Below are 21,304 nucleotides of genomic sequence, written 5' to 3' on the forward strand. Positions count from 1 at the left end.
GTAGATTCAGGAGGCCTCTTGATTTAGGTAGTAGAGGCTGATTCCATAGCCAGTCTCCCCACAGCCAGAACTGGAGCTAATCTCCTCACCAGTTCCCTTAGAGGAGAAACATAGCAAAGCAGACATTTGGTTTTTCCCACAAAGACAACACAGTCTAGCATCACATGGGGAAGTATATTCCTCTTGTTAACATGGGTTTTTCTTTTCAAAGTCATAATCCTTGCTTTATTTCGCTAAGGAGTCTTTGACCACTGCCTGAGCTTGGTTTTCATCATGGGTCAGGGTGTCAGCTGTGAGTCACTGAGACAGTTTTCTGATCCCCAAATCTCTTGTCTAGTAGAAGGGAGAACAGGAAGATGTGTGAGCTCATTCCTCCTGCTTGTGGTTCTTTCTTGTTTCATTTATTCCTCCTATCATATGTCCTAAGAAGGCATAGACAATTAGGCGGGGCTAGGGGAACAGTTAGGTGAGATAATTTTTGCACTTGTCTGTCAGGGTCTTGCAGGAAACAGCTGGTTTGCACAAAGGTTTCATCAAAGTGTAAGAAAGGGAATTTTACAGAGGTGGAAACAGATTTAAGAAAACCCAACAAGGAACAGTGAAGACAAGGCACAAGCAAAGGGGCGCTCAGCACTACACGTAGGCCTGTATAAGCAAGTGAGCATGGTGTTACTTGACCCTGGGAGAGTTACAACTGTGGAAGAAGGGTCACTCAAACATTGTTGTGGTAAAGGAATACAACCACTGCAAAAACGGCCTGGGAAGGGGACAGAGAGAGATAAAAAGATTGACCTCTCTTTCTTCCTGCCCTCTAATCTCCTTCTTCAGCACACTGGCCAAAGCCCATTGGAAGCCAGTGGGCAAGGAGCCTGCCAGGGTAGAAGGCAAGGCAAAGAAGGATGGAGAATGGAGGGGCAAACAGAGTAACCAACACATAATCAGTATTTGAAAATTTAAATAATGGTCCACTTATCCCACAAAGCAAACCATTAGGCACAACTTATTAGACTTTACATTAGAATAGTTGACTTCTGTGTGCACCAAAAGAAATGCAACAATACGTCATGGAAGTTCAATAGCCAAATGGCATACAGGACACCTGGTTCCTAATCTCATGATAGCTGGGGTTTGGATTTTCTTTCCCTATCCCTTCAGGTCCTACCTCCTTACTTTGCATTCTGTGTTTGCCAGGGAAAAAACAAAACAAAACAATCTATGCCGACTTGTGCATGCTTGAAGCATCACAGGTTTTTAGGAAGGCTATCCTGTGGTGTTCGTTCCCCCCCCCCCCCACCCCGCCCGCCGCCCGCCATCTTCCCACACACACATCAGGAATCCCTTTGATAGCATTGCTGACATATTATCTAGTCTGACTTTGGTAATAAAAGTGTTTACCATCTCCCAAGGGAAACTTCTAGTATTGAACAATTCTTGTTTAAAAAAGTTAGTACTAAGCCACAACAATATTTATTAAAAATGTTCCTCTTTCAAGTGACAAGTTTTATCAAAGTTAGGTCCTTAAAGGATGTTAAGAAGACAAATGCAGACCAGGCTTGAAAATTGCCTGAGCAGACAAAACCAGTTTAGTCATACAAGCAAAGCTTAATTTAGTTCATTTTGTAAGACTAATTTGACAAAGGTCATTTCTGGCTTATGCCTCTGGAAAACATAACCAAAACTTGGACTGTTTCCCAAGATTGATATGAGATAACCACTGATCAATTCCCTATCTTTTATGAAAACTAATATTAAAACCAATCACTGTGAGGGGCACCTGGGTGGCTCAGTCGTTAAGTGTCTGCCATCGGCTCAGGTCATGATCCTAGAGCCCTGGGATAGAGCCCCACATTGAACTCCCTGCTCGGCTCCCCCTCCCTCTCTCTGTCAGATAAAATTTTTTTTTAAAGATTTTATTTATTTAACAGAGAGAGATAGCCAGCCAGATACGGAACACAAGCAGGGGGAGTGGGTGGGAGAGGAAGAAGCAGGCTCCCAGCGGAAGAGCCTGACGTGGGACTCGATCCCATAACGCTGGATCACGCCCTGAGCCGAAGGCAGACCCTTAACGACTGCGCCACCCAGGTGCCCCCAGATAAATAAGTTTTTTAAATCTTAAAAAAAAGCAATCCCTGTGAAAAACGAAGTCACTGCTCTGTCACTACATAAGCTGCTTTATAACGATATACCCGTACCCCTGAACCTCATTTCATGTTTTGGTTTGAATGCTCCTAGTTTGCAAACTATCTTTTTGCTGTATGCACAATAAACTTTTCCTAATGACTACTTACATGATTCATTGGTTTTCTGTTCTTTCTGAACTTTTGACAAAAACAACTTAAAAGTTGAAATCCTCTCAGTTTAGCTTGTAAGTTCAAGATAGTTCAACACCATCCGTACCATTTGGCCAAGTTTTCATTCTCCTAAGATGTTTTGTTAAGTGGAATCTGGAATCCCAGAGATTCTTATTTGCTGTTTCTGTGGAGCAAAATAAACTCAAGAGGAGTACAGATGTTGAGTTAAGGAGGTGAAGAAGTTAACTGGGGACAAGGAATAGCTACTTTAAGGGAGAAGAATAGGGACACAATGACATTGTTAAGGAATTACCAGTTGAAGATCACAAAGGAAGAGGAACAGCATAAAATTAAACGGAATGTTTGTAGCACTCAGGAACCAAAAAAGTAGAAAAATAAAGTGGAAGATTCGGTGATAGTTTCTGTTCATTCCTATGGGTTTACTTGTACCCTTTTCCAACCTGTTGTGTCCTGGAAGGCTGACCTATATAGGCCACATCAACTACCCTCTGGCTTCTGATAAGGGTCAGCCATTTGGGACCCTGGACAGGAGATTGGAGGGGAAGAGAGTAAGACTGAAATATTCATCCTGCCTCTCCTCTCATTCTTCCTCCCTGTAGGGTCACTGCAGGCTTGCACCATCCCTTAGTCAAGGCTAGAACCTCAGTCAGACTGCTCTCTTTACACAGTTCTCTCTCTCTGGATTCCAGTAACCCTCTTCCCTTCAGGCCTGGACACTGCAAAACCCTTGTGGTTTCCTACACCCTGCCCACAACTTTGCAAATAGTCCTGTTCATTATTAAATTGCCCAATTGGAAGGTGCCATCTATTTTTGGCCAGGACCCTTACACACTCAGTCCGATTCATTTACTGAGTAACTACTAGATGCCAAAGAAGAATAAAATGATAAATCAGACAGTTAATGCTCTCAAGGGGGCAGTCTGGAAAGTGGAGACAGTTGCAGGAACAGATGATTATATCACAGCTTGATCAATGAAGCAGAGAGGCATTGGATGGGGAGGTGGGTGACAGGAGGCATGAAACAGAGGCAAGGGCAGATTCAAAAAAGGGATCTTGGTGGAGACAGGGTCAGGAAAATTCAGAGGCAAGGATGTGGGTAGAGGGGTCAGGAGCTGGGTGAGAAGTTTACAGCCATGGACAGCCCGGCCAGTCAGGGTGTGAAAGGATGAGAGTGGCTGGTTAGGCTGGGCCAGACCATAGAAAGCCTTACACTGTGGGCAGGGGTCCTTCTTTTCCATGTGCTTATTCTCCCTCTCTTTCTCTCTCCACCAAGGGAAAAATAATGACACAAGTGAAGTGTGCAGCCTCCTACTCTTAACCCTTAATCCTGCCCTACTACCAGGGCTTGACACTCCTACTTCCTTAGCTTAAAAGCAGTCTTTTCTGTTGAAAATCACTTCCATACACCACCTGCACATCCGAAGGTCTTTCAAAATGGCAACAAGACAATATGGTAAACTAGTCCTTGGAAATGAGTTACAGGAGAGGGCTAGAAGTGAAAGTTCGCAAATGCATTCTAGAAGCCTTAACGGCCGGAGCCACGTTTTCTTTAACACCAACAGACAACAGTCTAATGGAGAAGAGCAACGGTAATGCTGGAAAGAGGGCGAAGAGTGAAGCTTCACTTCGCCAAAGTGGGGCTTTGGTCCAAATTAGTTTGTGTAGGTGGGCACTTTTAAGATCCATTACTTCTCACTCTATATAGGCAAATCCAGGGTCCAGGAGATGTCTGTCTTCCTTCTCTAAAGCGCAAACTGCAAGGAGTTTCCTTGCTACGTAGGGCCTCCTTGGCACATTCCTGGCATGGATTGAAGTCGGCCAATCCTCAGGGCTGGGGCTCAGGAGGCTTCGTTAATCAAAATCAACACACACTTCCATCTTCTCTTCTCATAACCTAGCGGTAGCACCACTGCCTTAGTCATCCCACAAATAATAAGAGACACGGGTGGAGTTAAAAGCAAGCGGTGGGGATGGAATCCTTCCAGCTCTCGCTCTGAACTACGAACTGGATCGGTTACCGGATGCTCGGCCAGGGGGCGGCCCCGAGATTCTAGCTGGCTGGCGAGGAAGCCCCTCCTCCCGGGCGTAGGCGGCTCCCCGGAGCCAGAGCCCTAAAGCCGCCGTCGCCGCCTGGCAGAGTTCGTGTGGCTGCCGCGGCGCGGAGTATGGGGCTCTGATGGCCATGGACGGCTACAAGGGCTTTCTGGGGCTGCTGGTGTCGGCGCTGCTCGTCGGCTTCCTGTCCGTGATCTTCACCCTCGTCTGGGTCCTCCACTACCGGGAGGGACTCGGCTGGGATGGGACGGCGCTCGAGTTTAACTGGCACCCGGTGCTCATGGTCACGGGCTTCGTCTTCATCCAGGGCATCGGTACTGGGCACCTCCTGGGAGGCAGCGGGGAGGGACGCGCCGGCCGGGGTCCCGGACCGATCGCTCTCCGCCGAGTGGGGCCGACGTGGGCGAGCGAGGGGGTGAGAGGGGCGCGCGAGCGGCGCGGGGTCGGGAACCATGAGCGGAGCGTGCCGGGGGCCGAGACGGCGGGGCGCGGCGGCGGGACGGGGTCGGGGGTCGGGGGCGCGCAGACCCGTGACTCGGCCGACGTGGGCTGGCGGGCACTGCGGCCCTGGGGCGGCGCGCGGGGCCCGGGGATCGCCGCCAGACGCTTCGAGGGGGGGGGCGGCTGAGCACCGCCGCAGCCGGGAGGGTGGCCCGCTACGCCGGCGCCACTTGCTTAACTCTTTGCTGCGAGTGGCCGGGGCGCACTCGAGATACCCGCCTGACACCAGAAACCGGAACGGAGGAGGGAGGCTGGAGTGCGTTCCTAGCCCATTAGCCCGGAAAATCGCCCCCTGTGGCCAGAGCCTGCGCCATCACGGGCACAGAGACGCTCTTCAGGCGAGGCCTTTCTCTGAACTTTCTTCAGGGCTGCAGGTAGGAGAGAAGGGCAACGGGGAAAATGGTGGGGCGAGAATTGGTCTGTTCTTGTCCCAGCCTCAGTCGTGAGTGGAGGGGCCGGTCAGCCGGTGGCCAGGACCAAACCAAAGCATCAACTCTGGTGAGCGTTCAGTTCAGTCCAGCCCGGGACGCCTCCAGGACTCAAAAGGGTGTGAGACTGCCCTGCCAGGTCCCTGGACAGACTTTAGCCCAACTTGTTTTTGTGGCTGCCGACCAGCGAAATTTCCCCTGCGGGCCTTCCTGTTGGGCGCTGGCCCCTGAATTGGGCTGGAGATGCCAGATGGGGCCTGCGGGCACCTGGCTCCCAGAGGTGCTTGGTGCTTGAGACATCCGTGGGGTTTGCTTTGTCCACGTTTGGCCCCACATGAGCCAGCTCTGGGCCTGCGCTCTCTGGGATGAGGGAGGATTCAGTTGATGGCAGATTCTGTTGTTGTTTTTGTTTTGGGATATAATTGACGTTTAACATTATATGTTTCATGTGTATAACATGGCCGTGTGTTATGATTATATATAGGATTTATACATCGAAATGGTCACCACAGTAAGTCTAGTTAACATCCACCAGCTCACACAGCTACACGTTTTTTCTTGTGATGAGAACTTTGAAGATGTACTCTCTTAGCAACCTTTAAGATTACTTTCTTAGCGACAGCTCAAATATACAATATAATGTTATTAATGTAGTCACCGTGCTGTCCCTTACATCCCCAGGACTTATTTTGTAAGTGGACATTTGTACCTTTTGACCACCTTGACCCATTTCGCCTGTGTGCAGACCCCCGCCCCCCCAATCCATGACAGTTTTTATTGCGGTTGTATAGTGCTGCTCAGTGTCCTGACAGTTTCCTTCCTCTGCTGTTTGGCTGGAGGAAGCTCTAGCACCATTTATTTGCAGCCACTTTTCCAAAAGGGAAGTCAAGGCCTGGCGGATAAAGTATTTAGAAGTCAGAAAGTCGTGGGCTGGGGTTGTCTCAGAAGGTAATGGAGAGAAGCCTAAAGGCTTCAGAAAGAGGTGCCCACGGGCTGAAACGTCTAAGCCTTGCCTCTGAGCAGGCTGCCTTTTCTCCACCAGTATCTGGCTCTCCAGAACAAACAAGCGAACAAAAGAGCTCCGACCTCCTTCCCAAAGAAAAGAGTTTTGTTTCCGTGTAAAACGTATGCGGCGGCCTTCTGCAGGTGCAGCTAGCATCCTCCCACCCTGAGATGCAGTGGCAGGCGTTGCTCGTGCTTAGTCCGCCTGGGTTGCAATAGGCATGGGGGTGTGAGGGCCACCAGCCAGCCAAGTGATTTCGTTATGTAAGTCCTGGTTGTTTTGCCACTGGCCGAAAATGAGAAAAACATATTCAAGTTCCAAAATCGCCGTCATCAGAAACTCTCTTTCCTTCGTGGTGGAGCTCTTAAGTTTGGCCAGGGCTGTCAACATCTTCTGTTTGCTCATAGTAGAAACAGTCTCTTCATCTCTTCCAACCAGCACTTTAGAGCAGCTCCTAAAACCAAGCAACTTTCTAGAGTCTTCTCATAATTGTGAGGGTAAGGGAAACACAGACGATATTAGTTGTTTCCTGACCGACCAAAGAGGAGATAGTCACAAAACAATCACTAACGTTGATTGAGTGCTTTCTGTATGCCCACTAAGTGGGTTCTTTCACAGGTATTTAAGAATAAACCAAGGCACAGAGCAGTTAAGTACCTTACCCATGGAAGCACTATGTTTTTAGTGGCCTTATTTTCAAGGTTCATTTCTCTGCCTTTATGACAATATGCTTACTTTATGCAAAATATTCCTTTTTTTTTTTTTTTAAAGATTCTATTTATTTATTTGACAGAGAGAGAGACAGCCAGTGAGAGAGGGAACTCAAGCAGGGGGAGTGGGAGAGGAAGAAGCAGGCTCCCAACGGAGTAGGGAGCCCGATGCAGGGCTCCATCCCAGGATCCTGGGATCACGCCCTGGGCTGAAGGCAGACGCTTAAGGACTGAGCCACCCAGGCACCCCTCTGCAAAATATTCTAAAGAGAAGCAAAAACGTCATCTAAAATACACCTTAAAATTCTTTATTCGTGTTAGAGTCCATTAGAGTTTTCCTAAAAGGATTTCTAGTTTCTCTAAACTTTGGGCTTTTCTTAATCTGTTCGTACTCACTTTTGGGCAAATGGAGGGGCGCCTGGATGGCTCAGCCCTTTAAGCGTTCGACTCTTGATTATCGCTCAGGTTGTGATCTCAGGGTTGTGACATCAAGCCCCACATAGGGGAGCCTGCTTAAGATTCTCCATCTCTCCCCCACTCTCTCCCTCTCTTTAAAAAAACCCCAAAGCATGTAAATGGATATTTTGGAAATTCTCATCTGTTGCTTTTATGCAAACCTTGTTTTCTTAAAGCTTAGTTACAGTATTTGTATTAGTTTTGGAATGTTTGTCCTGTCAACATTCCCCATCCTGTTTACTATTTGGATTCCAGACTTGAAAAGCACTTTAATGAGATAATGCATTTAATTGACATAAGCATAAGCTTTTCCCTACACACAGGCACATGCATAGTACTCCTGAGTTTTTACAAATCTTGGTGGGCGAGGGCCTCCTCAGGTCCAGCAGTAGGAGGGCTTCAGTGGAAGGATGAGCATTAAAGAGTCGACATTATAGGCCAGGAGGGAAACACACAGTACAGACTGGCCGTGTTAAAACAGGCTTTTTTACTGTGTGTAATTGTTTCAGGGAGGAAATGTTTAGGTTTTGCTGTTTCAGATCTCTAGTAATGAACAGGATGCAATTGAGTTTGTGATGCCCAAATATTTAGAGATGAGGAAGGGAAAGCTGAATTACAGTTATTACTCTAAGCATCGAATGCCTTACAAATCCAATGCACAAACAGTAAATGATATTTAAAACCGTCTGAGAACAAGTAAGAGTCTTGTGAAACACCTTTAAGAGGTGAGCTCTGGAGTGAGCACAAAAGTTACAAAATAATTGTCTGCCTGTGCATGAGGGCCACAGACACCTACACACACATAGTCCAAATATATTTTGGGAAATACATGTTTTCTAAAATAGTATAACAGACCACAGGATGTCTAAAACTGAAATAAAATTTTGAACTAGTGGGATATCTAGTAAACGTGAATGAGGAAGAGTTTCAAAGAACTTTAGAAGAGGCTTTGTACTTCTCTAAAAGGAATGTTTCCCATGAAGTAAGTACACTGCCAGGAAATCAGAGAAACAACCCTTGAAGAGAAGGCCACAGAAAAGACTGAAACAAATCAACCCTCTCCAAGTGGCAGTTGACCTTTAAAAGGTTCAGCAAGGTGGAATGTGTTATTTGGTAAAAGGTAGAAAATTCAAGTATATTATTTTGGTGAATAGAAGTCTCAGCAATTCTATACTCCTTCTTTTTGGACATGTGGACCTCTGTTTATTGTATAAACTGAAGGGAGAGAAATTGAATCGTATAATGATCTCAGGTTGGCTTTGTGAGAGAATATAACTACATTTCAGTCACATTTAAAAGACTCAGAAAAAGAAATTGAGTAGTTCTTAAAAGGCAGTTGGTATATCCTATTAATGCATCTTAAAGTGACCACATTCCAAGTCCACTTAAGTGTACATGAAAAGGCTCTTAGGGTAGAGCCTGACGAAGAAGACAAGGGAGAAAGTGCCCCAGATGCCTACTCCAAAACCAGCTTTGGGGGCGCCGCTGATAAAACCTACCAATTTTAGGGAAAAGAAGGTTTTTCAAAGCATAAGGACATAATTCAAGGCAACCCAAAACACAATTTTTTGTCATAAATAAATCCATGCAGATCTCTTTGTAATGTAACTAATAACACTGTTTTAGAAATGATTATTCTGCTCACTGTTGTATATCTGGCATCTAAAATAACACCTGGAACTGGCAGATGGTAGGCCAATAGTTATCGGATGAATGAGTGATTAGTTCTGTACCATCAGTAAATCGTTAGTAACAAAATGCAATTTTACTCATTTGTGATGATAATGGTAGCATCGAAAGTAAAAGTGCCCTCCCTTGCCCCTCAGTGATTACCCTGTGTAGCCAGTGTGGCAGCACTGATTTATCAGGGAAGAACGGGCATCAGATTATATTGGAAATGCATCTTTCTTCTAAGGCCTCAGGCACGTTAGAATGGTGCCACCTAAGTACGACCTGTGCCTCCTCTTGTCTACCTAAAGACATTAATACTCCCTTTTTCCTTCTGCATCATTAAGTTTCTCCCCATCGTTGGGTTATTTCCAACATGTTATAATTTCTGTCATCTTAAAACCAACCACGCTCTTAACTCCATGTTCCCCCTTCAGCTACTGTTTCAGTTCTCTGCTTGCCTTACTACAGAACTTTTTGGAAATGTTTGTCAACACCTGCAGTATTGACGAAAAAGTATCTCCGAAAAAGTATCCCCCCCATTCTCTCTTGAACCCACTCCAGTCAGGCTTTCATTCCACTGCTCCACCGAAATTGCTCTTAGCATAGTTACCACTGGCAAGCAGGTAGCTAATTCCAGTGGTCTATTCTCAGCCCTCATCATGCCTGATCAGAAAGCAGCGTTTGGTGTAACTGACCTCCTTGGGACACTTCCTTCACGTGGCTTCCAAGACACCCGTGCTCTTGGCACTACTCTCTTCACTGGCTGTGCCTTTCAGTGTTCTTTGCTGGTTCCTTCTCATCTCCCCCATCCTTCAAATTTACAGTGCCCAAAGCTCAGTCTTCTTACCACTTCTGCTTTGTTGATGCACTCATACCCTTGGTGATCTCATCCAGGCTCGTGGCTTTAAACACCATCTATTCACTGAATCCGATATTTATGTCTTTGGCCTAGACCTCTCCCCGGAACTCCAGACCCACATATCCATCTGTCTACTCAGACTCTCTCTTTGGATGTCAAATAGACATGTCCAAACCTCAACTTTCCATCTTCTTCACACCTCCAAAACCACTCATCACACAGGTTCCCCATCTCTGTAAATGGTAGCTTCATCCTTCTGAACATTCATACAGTCATCCTGGATTCCTCTTTTCCTGTCATACTTCTCATCCAGTCCTTCAGAAAATTATATTGACTCCAAACTCAAAATACAGTGTTTTCAGACTCTGACCAGTAAGTATTTTAGTTAGTTATTCATTTCTTGTCTGTCTTCTACTAGAACACAAGCTCCCTTGTCTGTTTTCTTCACTTCTGTATCCATGATATGTAGAACGTTACTGAACATATAATCAGCATTCGATAATTATTTACTAAATTAATGAAAGTTTGGTCAGTCCTCTAAACCAGGGGCCATACCTACAAGGATGGCTTATAAAGTATATATGAGAAGTGGTGTAGCACCCACCAGAGTGTCTTCCTGTGTTCAACTAAACATTCATATACACATGACTGCCAAGACCACACTGGGCACTTGCCTGCTCAGAAGGATGTAGGACAGGAACCAGAGCTTGCTGCCGGGGTAGCATTGGGTATTCTTTTTCAAAGGGCATCCTTTTTGCAATAGTTCATGTAGCAGCCATGTATCCCTCCATAAACCAGCCTGAACCTGACTGTTCAGACACCAAGATCTGCATTGATGGGATCAGAGCTTAAGGTCCCCAAGCTCCCACAGGAGCCAGTAAATTTTGTAATACTCTACAGACCTGGTTTCCAGTGTCGCTGCAGGGATATACAGTGAGTTGAAGTGTGGCCCCCAAAAAGACATGTCCAACTCCTAATCTTACGGACCTGTGAATATGACTGTAGTGTCTTTGCAGATGTAAAGTTAAGGATCTCAAGATGAGATCATCCTGATTTAGAGTGGGGCCTAAAGCCAATGACTTGTGACCTTAGAAAAGAGAAGACATGAGACACAGGCATAGAGAGGGGAAATCAATGAGAAGATGGAGGTGGAAATTGTGTCCACAAGCCAAGGAACACCAAGAGTTGCCAGCAGCCACCAGAAGCTAGGATAGAAGGATGGACTGGATTTTGCCTCAAAGCCTCCAGAAGGAACCGGTCATGCCAACACCTTGATTGTGGACTTCTGGCCTTCAGAACTGTGGGAGAATACATTTCTGTTGTTTGAAACCACTCAGTTTTTCTAATTTGTTATAGTAGCCCTAGGAAACCAACACAGGATATAACGGTTATCATTGCACTCTGGGAAGCCCAAAGTTTGGCATTCTTATCAGGTATTTATAGATTTTTCATTGTTTCTCCCAGTCCGTCAGGGGCTCATTTTCACTATAAGTGATGTTGCGTAATAACGGTTGGTGTCAAGCCACTGGTATCTGTTTATCAGGACAATTAACCAGAGGTCAGATCCTCATGCAGCAGAAGGTAAATACCTTTTGTGTGTGTGTGTGTGTGTGTGTGTGTGTGTGTGTGTGTGTGTGTGTGTGGAGGGCAGAGGGGAGATTGTAAAGAATTGGAGACTGCCTACTCTGGACAAAATAGGAAACCTCTTAGCTACAGCAAATTTGGCTATATGGGGATGCCAGCCCAAAGTGGCTAGAGCATCCCATTATTCAAGAGAATCCAGATTTTTAAAAACTGGTTCAATCTAAAAGTAAACCAGCCACAAAATCAGAACAAACCCCCCAAACATGGTGCTGATCAAACAAAACACATCTATGGACCAAATCCAGTCCCTACCTTCCAGTGTACAAGTGACGTCTGCTAGAGCTTTCTATCTTGACTTTGTGGGATTTAAAATTTTTCCCTTAAAAAGTAGAACAATTTTCTCTTTTAAGTAATTAGACCAGAAATCTTTGTTATAACTTCTTTTCTTCCTGTCTTAAAAGGCCAAGATAGGCTTTGAAATAACTATACAGACTTAGGCTGTACTTTTCTAAGTTCATTCATTCATTCATTCAGTTTTCATATATCATCCTATTTAATTAGCATACATTTATTAAGCACTTACTGTATGCCAGACACTGTGTAAAACAAATGAATAAAATGTAGCCTTGCCTACAAATTGTTCCCTTTTGAGTTTGTTAGAGCTGAGTTATGGTTTTCTTGTAGAAAACCTGAGCCCTAAATATTTAGAGCTGGCTAGGATTTGAAGTTCAGTGCCTAATTTTAGAGATCAAATGCCCGACCAGGGTCAAAGAGGTGATGTCAGAGCCAGTACTATTTCTAATCTGTTATAATATTGATATGAGGCATACGAAAATACAGCCGATGTTTCTAACAATGCAGGATTTCTGGATATTTATAAATGTCTAGCAGTTAATTGAATTTTTCTCTCTTCACACACTATTTGATACCAACTAGCTGCCTTTGTGGTGATTTCAGTCACTTCGAAGAAATGCTTAAGTGCCAAGATACTAAAACAAATCTTCCAAATCATCCAAATCCCTTCCTGCAATTTGATTCTCTAAAGGTTTTCAGTCACATGATATTCATGCAGTGAGACAGTTTGAATACGCAGGCATGTTTCAAAACTTAGATTCTTTTTTGTTCCAGGGGCAAGTAGATTTTATTGGATTGGGACACACCGCGGACCCTCACCCATGTCAGAGAGTGGGGGTCAGGTTGATGATAAAAATCTGATGATCACTTGTGGGAGAACCGCAAATTCTGGAGGTGCTGGATGAAGGGGAGCCCAGGACCAGGTTGACTGGTAGCTGCAAAGCCCGACTTCCCTGCTGGTTGCCCGCTCCCCAGAAGCTGGGGAGAGGCAGAGTCCAGGGGCTGCTTGCAGAGCTTGGGGATGCATAGGGTGCAGGAAGAGTCAGAAAAGCCAGTGCGTTGGTTGGTTCGCATGTTCCATCTGCTTTTGTAGGGACAGGTTACCAGCAGGCTGGAAGAAACCCGTCTGGGTGGGCCGAAAGTGCACTGCACGGAGCTAGGGCTGTGGCTGAGACAGGTGCTGCACTGCCAGAAACGCCGAAGATGCACGGACCTGGTGACGAGGGCTAAAGGCCGGCTTAGTGGGTCCATAGTGAGGTAGGCGGTTCCAGAGGCACCGCGGGGGCTGCCTTGGAATGGACCGTGCTCTGGGCTCCCTGCGAAAGCAGCTGCTGAGCCCACGTCGTGCCAGGTTCTAAGCACTTGGGGTCCGCACTTCTGTTTGGCCCTGTCAGCCGCCATGAGGTGCCTGGGTGACCGTGTCCTCCAAGGGCTCGTCTGCACGCGGAGAAGGTGAGTTCCTGTGTGAACAGACAGGCGCTGCTGAGGCGCAGCTGCTGTCGGAGCGCTCAGGTCACTCTGCTCCTTTCGCGTCCGCTTCTCTTCCTCACGTAGAACTTTCTAGAGCTGCAGGAAAAGCTGGTGCTTCTCTTCCTCTAGGGCCCAAAGCTTCTCCTGCCACTTCAGGATTTGTTCTATGGGCTCCTCTAGTGACATTCTCTCTTCCATCTCCTTTTTCTTCCTTCTCTCCTGCTCCACCAGTTTGGCCCCCTCTTCCCCCTCCGGCCATTTGCGCGCCGGCTCCATCTTGATGTCCCGGTGCAATGCCTCACCAAGGCGGCGGGAAGCTTGGGACGCTGCAGAAGGGCCGGCGTGGTGCGGCGGGGGGCCCTCGGGCAGGGGGTGCCTGCTCTGTCACTGCCAGGCCTACCGGGAGGCGGGCGCTCAGGGGGTCGCCGCGGGCGGTGCCCAGGGGGAAGCCCGCCCGCCGTTGCTGCTGCAGTCCCCGGCGTCCCGGCCCATCCAGCCCCGGGTGCTCCGCGTGCGCAGTGCCGGCGGCCCGGGGCCTCAGCCTCGGTGCTTCAGAGTTCAGATTCTCGTTGAGAGCCGCTGCACGAGCCTTTCCAAGATTATTTTATTTTATTTTTTAAGATTTTATTTATTTATCAGAGAGAGAGCACAAGCAGCAGGAGCGGCAGGCGGGGAGCCCGATTAGGGTCTCCATCCCAGAATCCTGGGAGCATGACCGGAGACGAAGGCAGCCGCTTAACCCACTGAGCCACCCGGGCAACCCTCCAAGAAGATTATTGTAAAAGAGTTCTCTGCTTTTACGTTTTCGGTTTTTTTTAAATATTTAATTAATTTATTTATTTGAGAGAGAGAGCGTGAGCAGGGTGAGGGGCGGGGAGGAGGGGGGGGGAAGCAGGCTTTCCACTGAGCAGCGAGCCGGATGCGGGACTTGATGCCAGGACTCCACGATCGTGACCTGGGCGGAAGGCAAACACTTAACCAACCGAGCCACTCAGGCACCCTCGACCCCTGCTTTTACGTTGAAACTTGAGGTCTTTAGATACAGTCTGGTACATTTTGGGATGCACGGGAGACTTGAGTTGGTAACACTGCTCGGAACGCGTACCGAGGATGTCAAATAATACTTCGTTCGAAGAGTTAGGAAAAGTGTAATGTGGGTACACCATATTTAAGTAGAATTTATAAGTGTTTTAAAGTTACAGTGTACTTCGAACAGTAACCTATTTTATTTTGGGGTTCACTTAAAGCTAATGTAAAGCTCTTAAGTAGGCCCAAGTATAGAGTACCTGTTACTTGAAAGAACCATTTGGTCTTATATGAGCTCAGACTGGGATCAGCAGTACAAACTGTCTTGAGTTTTTGATTCGCACATTTTAAAAGAGGATCTGCTTATTTGCTGGGGGAATACTGAATAAATTACTGTACTTTTTTAAATTTATTTTTTCAACATACACTTAATATCAGGCTGTGTGCTAAATGCTGAGATATGGCAAGGAACAAAATAGACATGCTCCTACCTTCATGAATCACAAGATTTAAACACAGAAGAATTAGAGTCAAATTGTTTTCTGTGTTTAGGGACAATTCTTCCAAGTGCTCCTCTCTCCACATACCCTTTGACAGATTCTAAATTTGCATTGCCTGCTCTAAGACAAACCTACGTATAGATAGTTCTGTAATGGTATATGGATGGGAGACTGGTGTCAAACCAGAGATTACATCTCAGAGAGTATATATTTTCACATATTCTGAATTGCTTAGGCAGTGAGGAGCAGAGAAATTTTCTAATAAATTCAAGTTACTGTAGTTTCATCTTCATTTGTCGAAAAAATTAAACACAGGTGTTGATTTCCCTTTTCCTTTCCTTCCTTGCTTTCTTTTTATCACAGGAGCATATTCCACTACCAATAATTTTTCTTTTAAAAAGATTTAAAATGTATTTCTCACATACATGTGTTCATGTTTTCCTTCATTTTCTGGGGGGAAATGGTCTTGCCAACTAGGGCCTCTAACAGAAGACCCTTGTTTGCGTTACAAGTAGCTGTTTGATGCCATTTCCCCTCCTCATGGGCTTATGAGACCTTTTTCTTCCTCCTCACTGAACCTCAGGAATGGTGTCTAGGTAAATGCCACGCCAAAGAAGCAAGAAATACTTAAATTCTGCTCTCCAGGCAATTTTTATAGCTGTTGAGAGTAGCTTCTTGTTTAAGAAATGTGGTTTGATTTGTTAAGATTGCCCTTTTCTCCTGAAGTTCACCATAGTTTGGTTACTTATACATTTTTAAAAACATGTAAACACCTTATGCAAATGCAACATTTTGCAGTTAGCCCTCATTTACCTAGAGTGCATTCTGAACGATAGTAAACTCTGTAGCAGAACTTCTACATAGCCAGGACAGGCAGAAAACCCCATGCCTCACTCACACGAGAGCCTCTCCAATTTCCACGGGCTGCCTACTTAGTAGAGATTAATTCGCTATTAGGTTTGTGAGCTTACAAAAATGTTGTTTTAACTTTTAAACTATTAGGAACTGTTTCAATCTTACAGAATGTAACTTAACAGATGTTCCGATTTTTGCCAATGTAAAGATGTATAAACTAGAACTTAAAGCTGGTAGGAATAAAAGATAATATAGGACGATGGAGGGAGGGTAAGCCCCCTAACCTGAGCAAGAAACTAAAAAAGGAGATTGAAGAATTCTAAACTAGACCCAGGGACTGAAAACCCATAATTGCCTGGGCTCATGTGAATCAGAGGCAAGCACCTCTTGTGCCCGAAGCCCCGAAGGGCTTTCTCCTCTGGTAATGGGACAGTATATGTTATTGGTAACCACAAATGCACAGTAGAAGATTGGATTCATGCTACTGCTGGAGAAGGAAAGCTGGTGTGCAACCAGTCTAAAATCATTTGAGTAAATGTGGAAGGTTTAAAAATCCAGTTTGAACACTTAAAGGGGAAAGAGTTTTTAGTTTTATCACATTCCTGTGTTTCCTGTTGTATTTAGAAGAGTAAAAATTCTTCACTGAACATTTTTTTAGGTAAATATTTTATTGAAGAACCACATACATGCAGAAAAATATCTAAATTATAAGTTACATGTTTTCATAACATGAACACACTCATATACCCGGATCATGAAACAACATCCCAGACATCTGAGAATTTTCCTGGGAACTATTGTAACTTCTCTCAGTCAAGATAACTACTCCTGACTTCTAACATCAGAGGTTAGTTTTGACTTTGGAAAAATTTAATATAACAGGATCCGGATTGGGGAGAAAAAGCTCTTGTGATTTATTGTTCATAATTTGCTTTTCAAGCAAACATACTCCAAGTATTTTCTTTTCATGTGTAGATGTTCAAGTTCCCTCATCTAAGATGAGGGCAATGCCTGGGTGATAGGATGATGATGATGATGATGATGATGACGACGACAAGAATAATATTCATTTCAAAATACTTGCTAAGATTAAGCAAGCTACTTAACCTCTCTGAGCCTTAGCTTCCTTCTCTATATAATGCTCATGGAGATGGTAATTGTACCTTCCTCACAGAGTTGAGGTAAGAATTATAATATAAATGTAAACAAGTAGAGCACTTAGCAAGGTGCCTCCTATCTAGCAAGGGCTCAGTTTGTGTGTGTGTGTGTGTGTGTGTGTGTGTGTAATAAATGAGGTTAACCCAGAAGAGGGTGAGATGTATTATTAGATTTTCATATTATCCACATTTTTATTTTACTACTGCCTGATTACACAGGTTGCAGAAGGCTCTACTGTGTGGATGAAAGGTCACAAAGTCATTGGGTAAAGAGGCATTTGCTTTTCTTGATAACTAGAAAATCATATACGGTGTGCCACTGAATCAGAGGAGAAAAAACATAAGGAGGGGAAACCATATGTTTGAGTTGACTTCAATTTTATTTCTAGTCCTTGATCAGCCTGCAGAAAGTGTTTTATATTTATTTTAAAAATATTTATGGATCACATACACAAATAAAACTAATGAAATCTGAATTAGGTCAGTGGATTATATTGATGTCAATTTCCTGGTTGTGATACTGTACTATGGTTATGTAAGATGTTACCAGTGGTAACAACAGATGTTACCACCTGTGTGAAGAGTATGTGGGCTCTCTCTGTATTATTTCTTAGAACTGCATGCAAATCTACAATTATCTCAAAATAAGAGTTTAAAAAATATGCTTATGGAGCTACATACTTTGAGCCCAGGGCGGTCCTAGGATCAGGGTGAAAGGAGAAACAGCAAAACACAATCCTGCCCTCAGAGAGGATGAAGTAGGGATGAGAAGGGACTTTGAACTAGCTTTTAAAACTACAGGGGCACCTGGGTGGCTCAGTTCGTTAAGGATCTGCCTTTGGCTCAGGTCATGATCTCAGAGTTCTAGGGTCAAACCTCATGTCAGGCTCCCTGCTCAGTGGGGAGTCCACTTCTTCCTCTACCCCTGCCCTTCCCCTCTCCCCTGCTCATGCGTGCTCTCTCTATCTCTCTCTGCCTCTCAAATAAATAAATACAATCTTAAAAAAAAGTTCCAGTTGACTCTGGAAGAGCACGGGTCTGAACTGTAGTACAGGGTCCACTTACAGGTGGATTTTTTTCGATAAACACATTCTACAGTACTTATGTGTTTTTTCCTTACGATTTTCTTAACATTTTCTTTTCTCTAGCTTAGTTCATTCTAAGAATACAGTATATAATACATGTAACATACAAAATATGTGTTAATCAACCGTTTATGAGGTTTCCAGTCAACAGAGGCTATGAGTAGTTAAGTTTTGGGGGAGTCAAAAGTTATATGCAGATTTCCAACTGTGTGTGTGGGGGGGGGGCATTACCCCTAACTTTGCTCAAGGGTCAAGTGGTATAACCTGGTCTAAGGATCCACTGGTCTACCAGGTTGCACTAAATGGCTTGAAAAGATTCACTGAATACCGAAATGATGATCTGAAAAGTCTCCATGTCTTCGAGGAAATATAACCAATCATATTTATAAGATACCCATATATGCACTAAAATTAGTAAGTAGCAATCCTTCAGACTTTAGATTAGATGAAAAGAATACTGTATTAATGGTGAGGGCTGTCAAGTGTTGTGGAGTGGAACCAAAGGATAGGAATATTGACATCTTATGCTGGAAGCTTTAAAGAGGCTGAATTCACATCTGTCTCTGTAGGTTTATGTGTGTTTCTGCCTGAGAATGGATTAGATAATCTCATACATTTTTGTGATCCTATGAAGTTCTATATATTCAAATCATAAATGTCTTTAGTGGGAATGTGCTTTTTTTTTCTTATTGAAACTAAACAATATACAGGATACTCTGCTGATATAATGGAATCCATCTTCCAAGGAAATATTCTTCAAACTTTTTCAACCTGCCATACATTTTCAGATCTCTAAATTTTCCCTGACGTGAACCAGAAGGGTGGGAATAAGGGTCTGTAGCGGCAGGATATTGTCTTCAGGACAAAAATTAATTGCATGCTGATTAAGGTGACCATATAATCTGTTGCTTAAACCAGGACACTTTTTAAAAAATGCATTCAAAAATGTTTTTGTTGAAGTTTAATCTACATGCAAAAAAGCGTACATATAATGTATAGCTTGATGAATCATCCCTCGGTGAATACCTATGTAACCAGCACCCAAATTGAGAAACAGAATATTAGCAAGAAGCTAGAAATCCCTTGTATCTTCCTTTCTAGTTACTATCCCCTTTCCTCACAAAGGCAACCAGTATCCTGACTTTTCTTATTGCAGAGATGAGTTTTACTTGTTTTTGTACTTCGTATAAATTGAATCCATACAGTATATACTTGTTTATGCCTCGTTTCTTGGCCTTGACATTATAGGTTGATCCATATTATTGGGTGAAGTTCTAGTTATAGATTATTCATTCTCTTTGTTGTATATTATTCTATGGTGTGAATATGTCACAATTTATTTATTCATACTATTAATGATGGGCATTTGGGGAGTTTCTAGTTTTTGGCGCCTACAAATGGTGCTGCTAATAATATTCTAGTGCATGTCTTTGGTGAACATATGTACATATTCCTTTGGAGCATATACCCAGGAGTAGAATTGCTGGATCATAAGTTATACACAATTTTAGCTTGAATAAATACTGCTGGTTTTCCAGAGTGTGTGTTCTCATTTAATCTCCTGTTGTAGAACATGAGAGCTCTGATTGCTTTACATCCTCTCCAATATTTGGTATTCTTCATGTTTAGCCATTCAGATATATGATAGACATATTGTCATTTGATTTTAATTTGCATTTCTCTGTTGACTAATGAAGTTGATATTTTGCTTAAGTTCTCTTTTTGGATATACTTTTTGGTAAAATACTGAGATATACTCTTTTGTCTATTTAAATCTTGGTGCATATTTTTCTATTCCTTAGTCTGTCTTTTCTTATCAAACTAAGACACACACACACACACAAAACAGATGATAAGATTAATAATTTAGTTTTGGATTTGCTGAGCTTGAGATATTTGGACACATATATATAGAGATGTCAAGAAGCTGTTGAATTATGTGGGTCTGGAGTTCAGAAGACAGTTCTGGGCTGGAGATAGGAATTTTGGAGTCCCTGCCATGTAGGTGGCATCTCAGTGAAAGAGTGAGTGAGGTCACCCACAGAGAAAAAGTCTTAGAACTGAGCCTGAGAGCCACCAGGGTTTGTTAATAAGTTGGGAGTAAAGAAGATGCTGGCAAACGAGCCCAAGAAGGAACTGGTGAGGCGAAGGGACAAGGGGAGAAGCAGAAGCCAAGTGAAAAGGGTTTCATGGAAGGGAGTATTCAGTGCTTCAAAGCATTCAACTTATGTTGATTAAAAATAACAACACCACATTCTGTCCCCTTCCGTCTCTTTCTAGCTATCATCGTATACAGACTGCCGTGGACCTGGAAATGCAGCAAGCTCCTGATGAAATCCATCCATGCCGGGTTGCACACTGTTGCTGCCATTCTCGTAATTATCTCTCTGGTGTCCGTTTTTGATTTCCACAATGCCTTGAGTATCCCCAACATGTACAGTCTACACAGCTGGGTTGGACTGACGGTTGTCATACTCTACATCCTACAGGTCAGTGTCTCGGTGTATTTATAAACACGTTATAAAAAGTAAAACGGTTCAGATACCATAGATGTTTTCTGTGCATTCATAGTTCTTGATAAGCTCCTTTTCATTCCCCCATGAGGCTCTGCTCCATTTTGTTTCCATGGTCGGTATTCTTCCCTGGGGGGCCAGCAGACCTGTAGAATTCCCGGTCTTGAAGCTTGAGTGTGAGATTTTAGACAGGGACATATCTATGTAGGGAGACTGCCATGTGCAGTTCCAGGTGCTAAATAAACAAGCATAGGCAAGAGCTACAGATTTCTTCCCCATATTCTCTGTCACTTCTATATTCTGACTTTATGAATGAAGACATGAATTTTACTTCTTTGTTAGATTTTGAAGGCTCAGTGATTAGTTTTCTCCTTTCTTCACTTAGTAAAAACACATGCTTTTGAGAGCACTGTATTTAAACATAAGTGTTTAATGGAGTGTGATAGGGATTTGGCTGTGGGGTCACTGAAGTAAAAGGTTAATTTTAAAAGTCTTTATGGTGGTAACCACTTTGTTGAAGAATCTTTGTCAACTATGTCAGTTCATTTCCCTTGCTTAGTACAGTATATATCCAGCTACTTAATTGGGATATCAATGTAAACTTAAGCTTTCTGTAAATATAGGAGAAGAACCTGGAGTGAATCCACAAAACCCCAAGGCATAGCTTTTTTTTTTTTTTTTTTAAGATTTATTTATTTGAGAGAGAGAGAAAAAAAGCATGGGGTGGGGGGAGGCAGAAGAAAAAGGAGAGAGAATCTTTTTTTT

At 43.9% G+C, this 21,304-nt stretch overlaps 1 protein-coding gene and 1 pseudogene across 1 annotated transcript in view; one reads left to right on the forward strand and one right to left on the reverse strand.

The window, feature by feature from the left end:
* The first annotated feature begins 4,394 nt into the window (after positions 1-4,394).
* LOC113250780 (plasma membrane ascorbate-dependent reductase CYBRD1) overlaps positions 4,395-21,304 on the forward strand; it is a 33,866-nt gene continuing 16,956 nt past the window's right edge. The window contains exons 1-2 of the mRNA XM_026492571.4: positions 4,395-4,681; positions 20,307-20,515. Coding sequence (XP_026348356.1) covers positions 4,489-4,681; positions 20,307-20,515 — 402 coding nt within the window. The 5' untranslated portion in view covers positions 4,395-4,488. The remainder of the gene's footprint in view (positions 4,682-20,306; positions 20,516-21,304) is intronic.
* On the reverse strand, positions 12,714-14,569 carry LOC113247844 (G protein pathway suppressor 2-like; annotated as a pseudogene).

The sequence above is a fragment of the Ursus arctos genome, unplaced genomic scaffold, assembly GCF_023065955.2.
Source record: "Ursus arctos isolate Adak ecotype North America unplaced genomic scaffold, UrsArc2.0 scaffold_1, whole genome shotgun sequence".
In the NCBI taxonomy this organism is placed as follows: Eukaryota; Metazoa; Chordata; class Mammalia; order Carnivora; family Ursidae; genus Ursus; species Ursus arctos.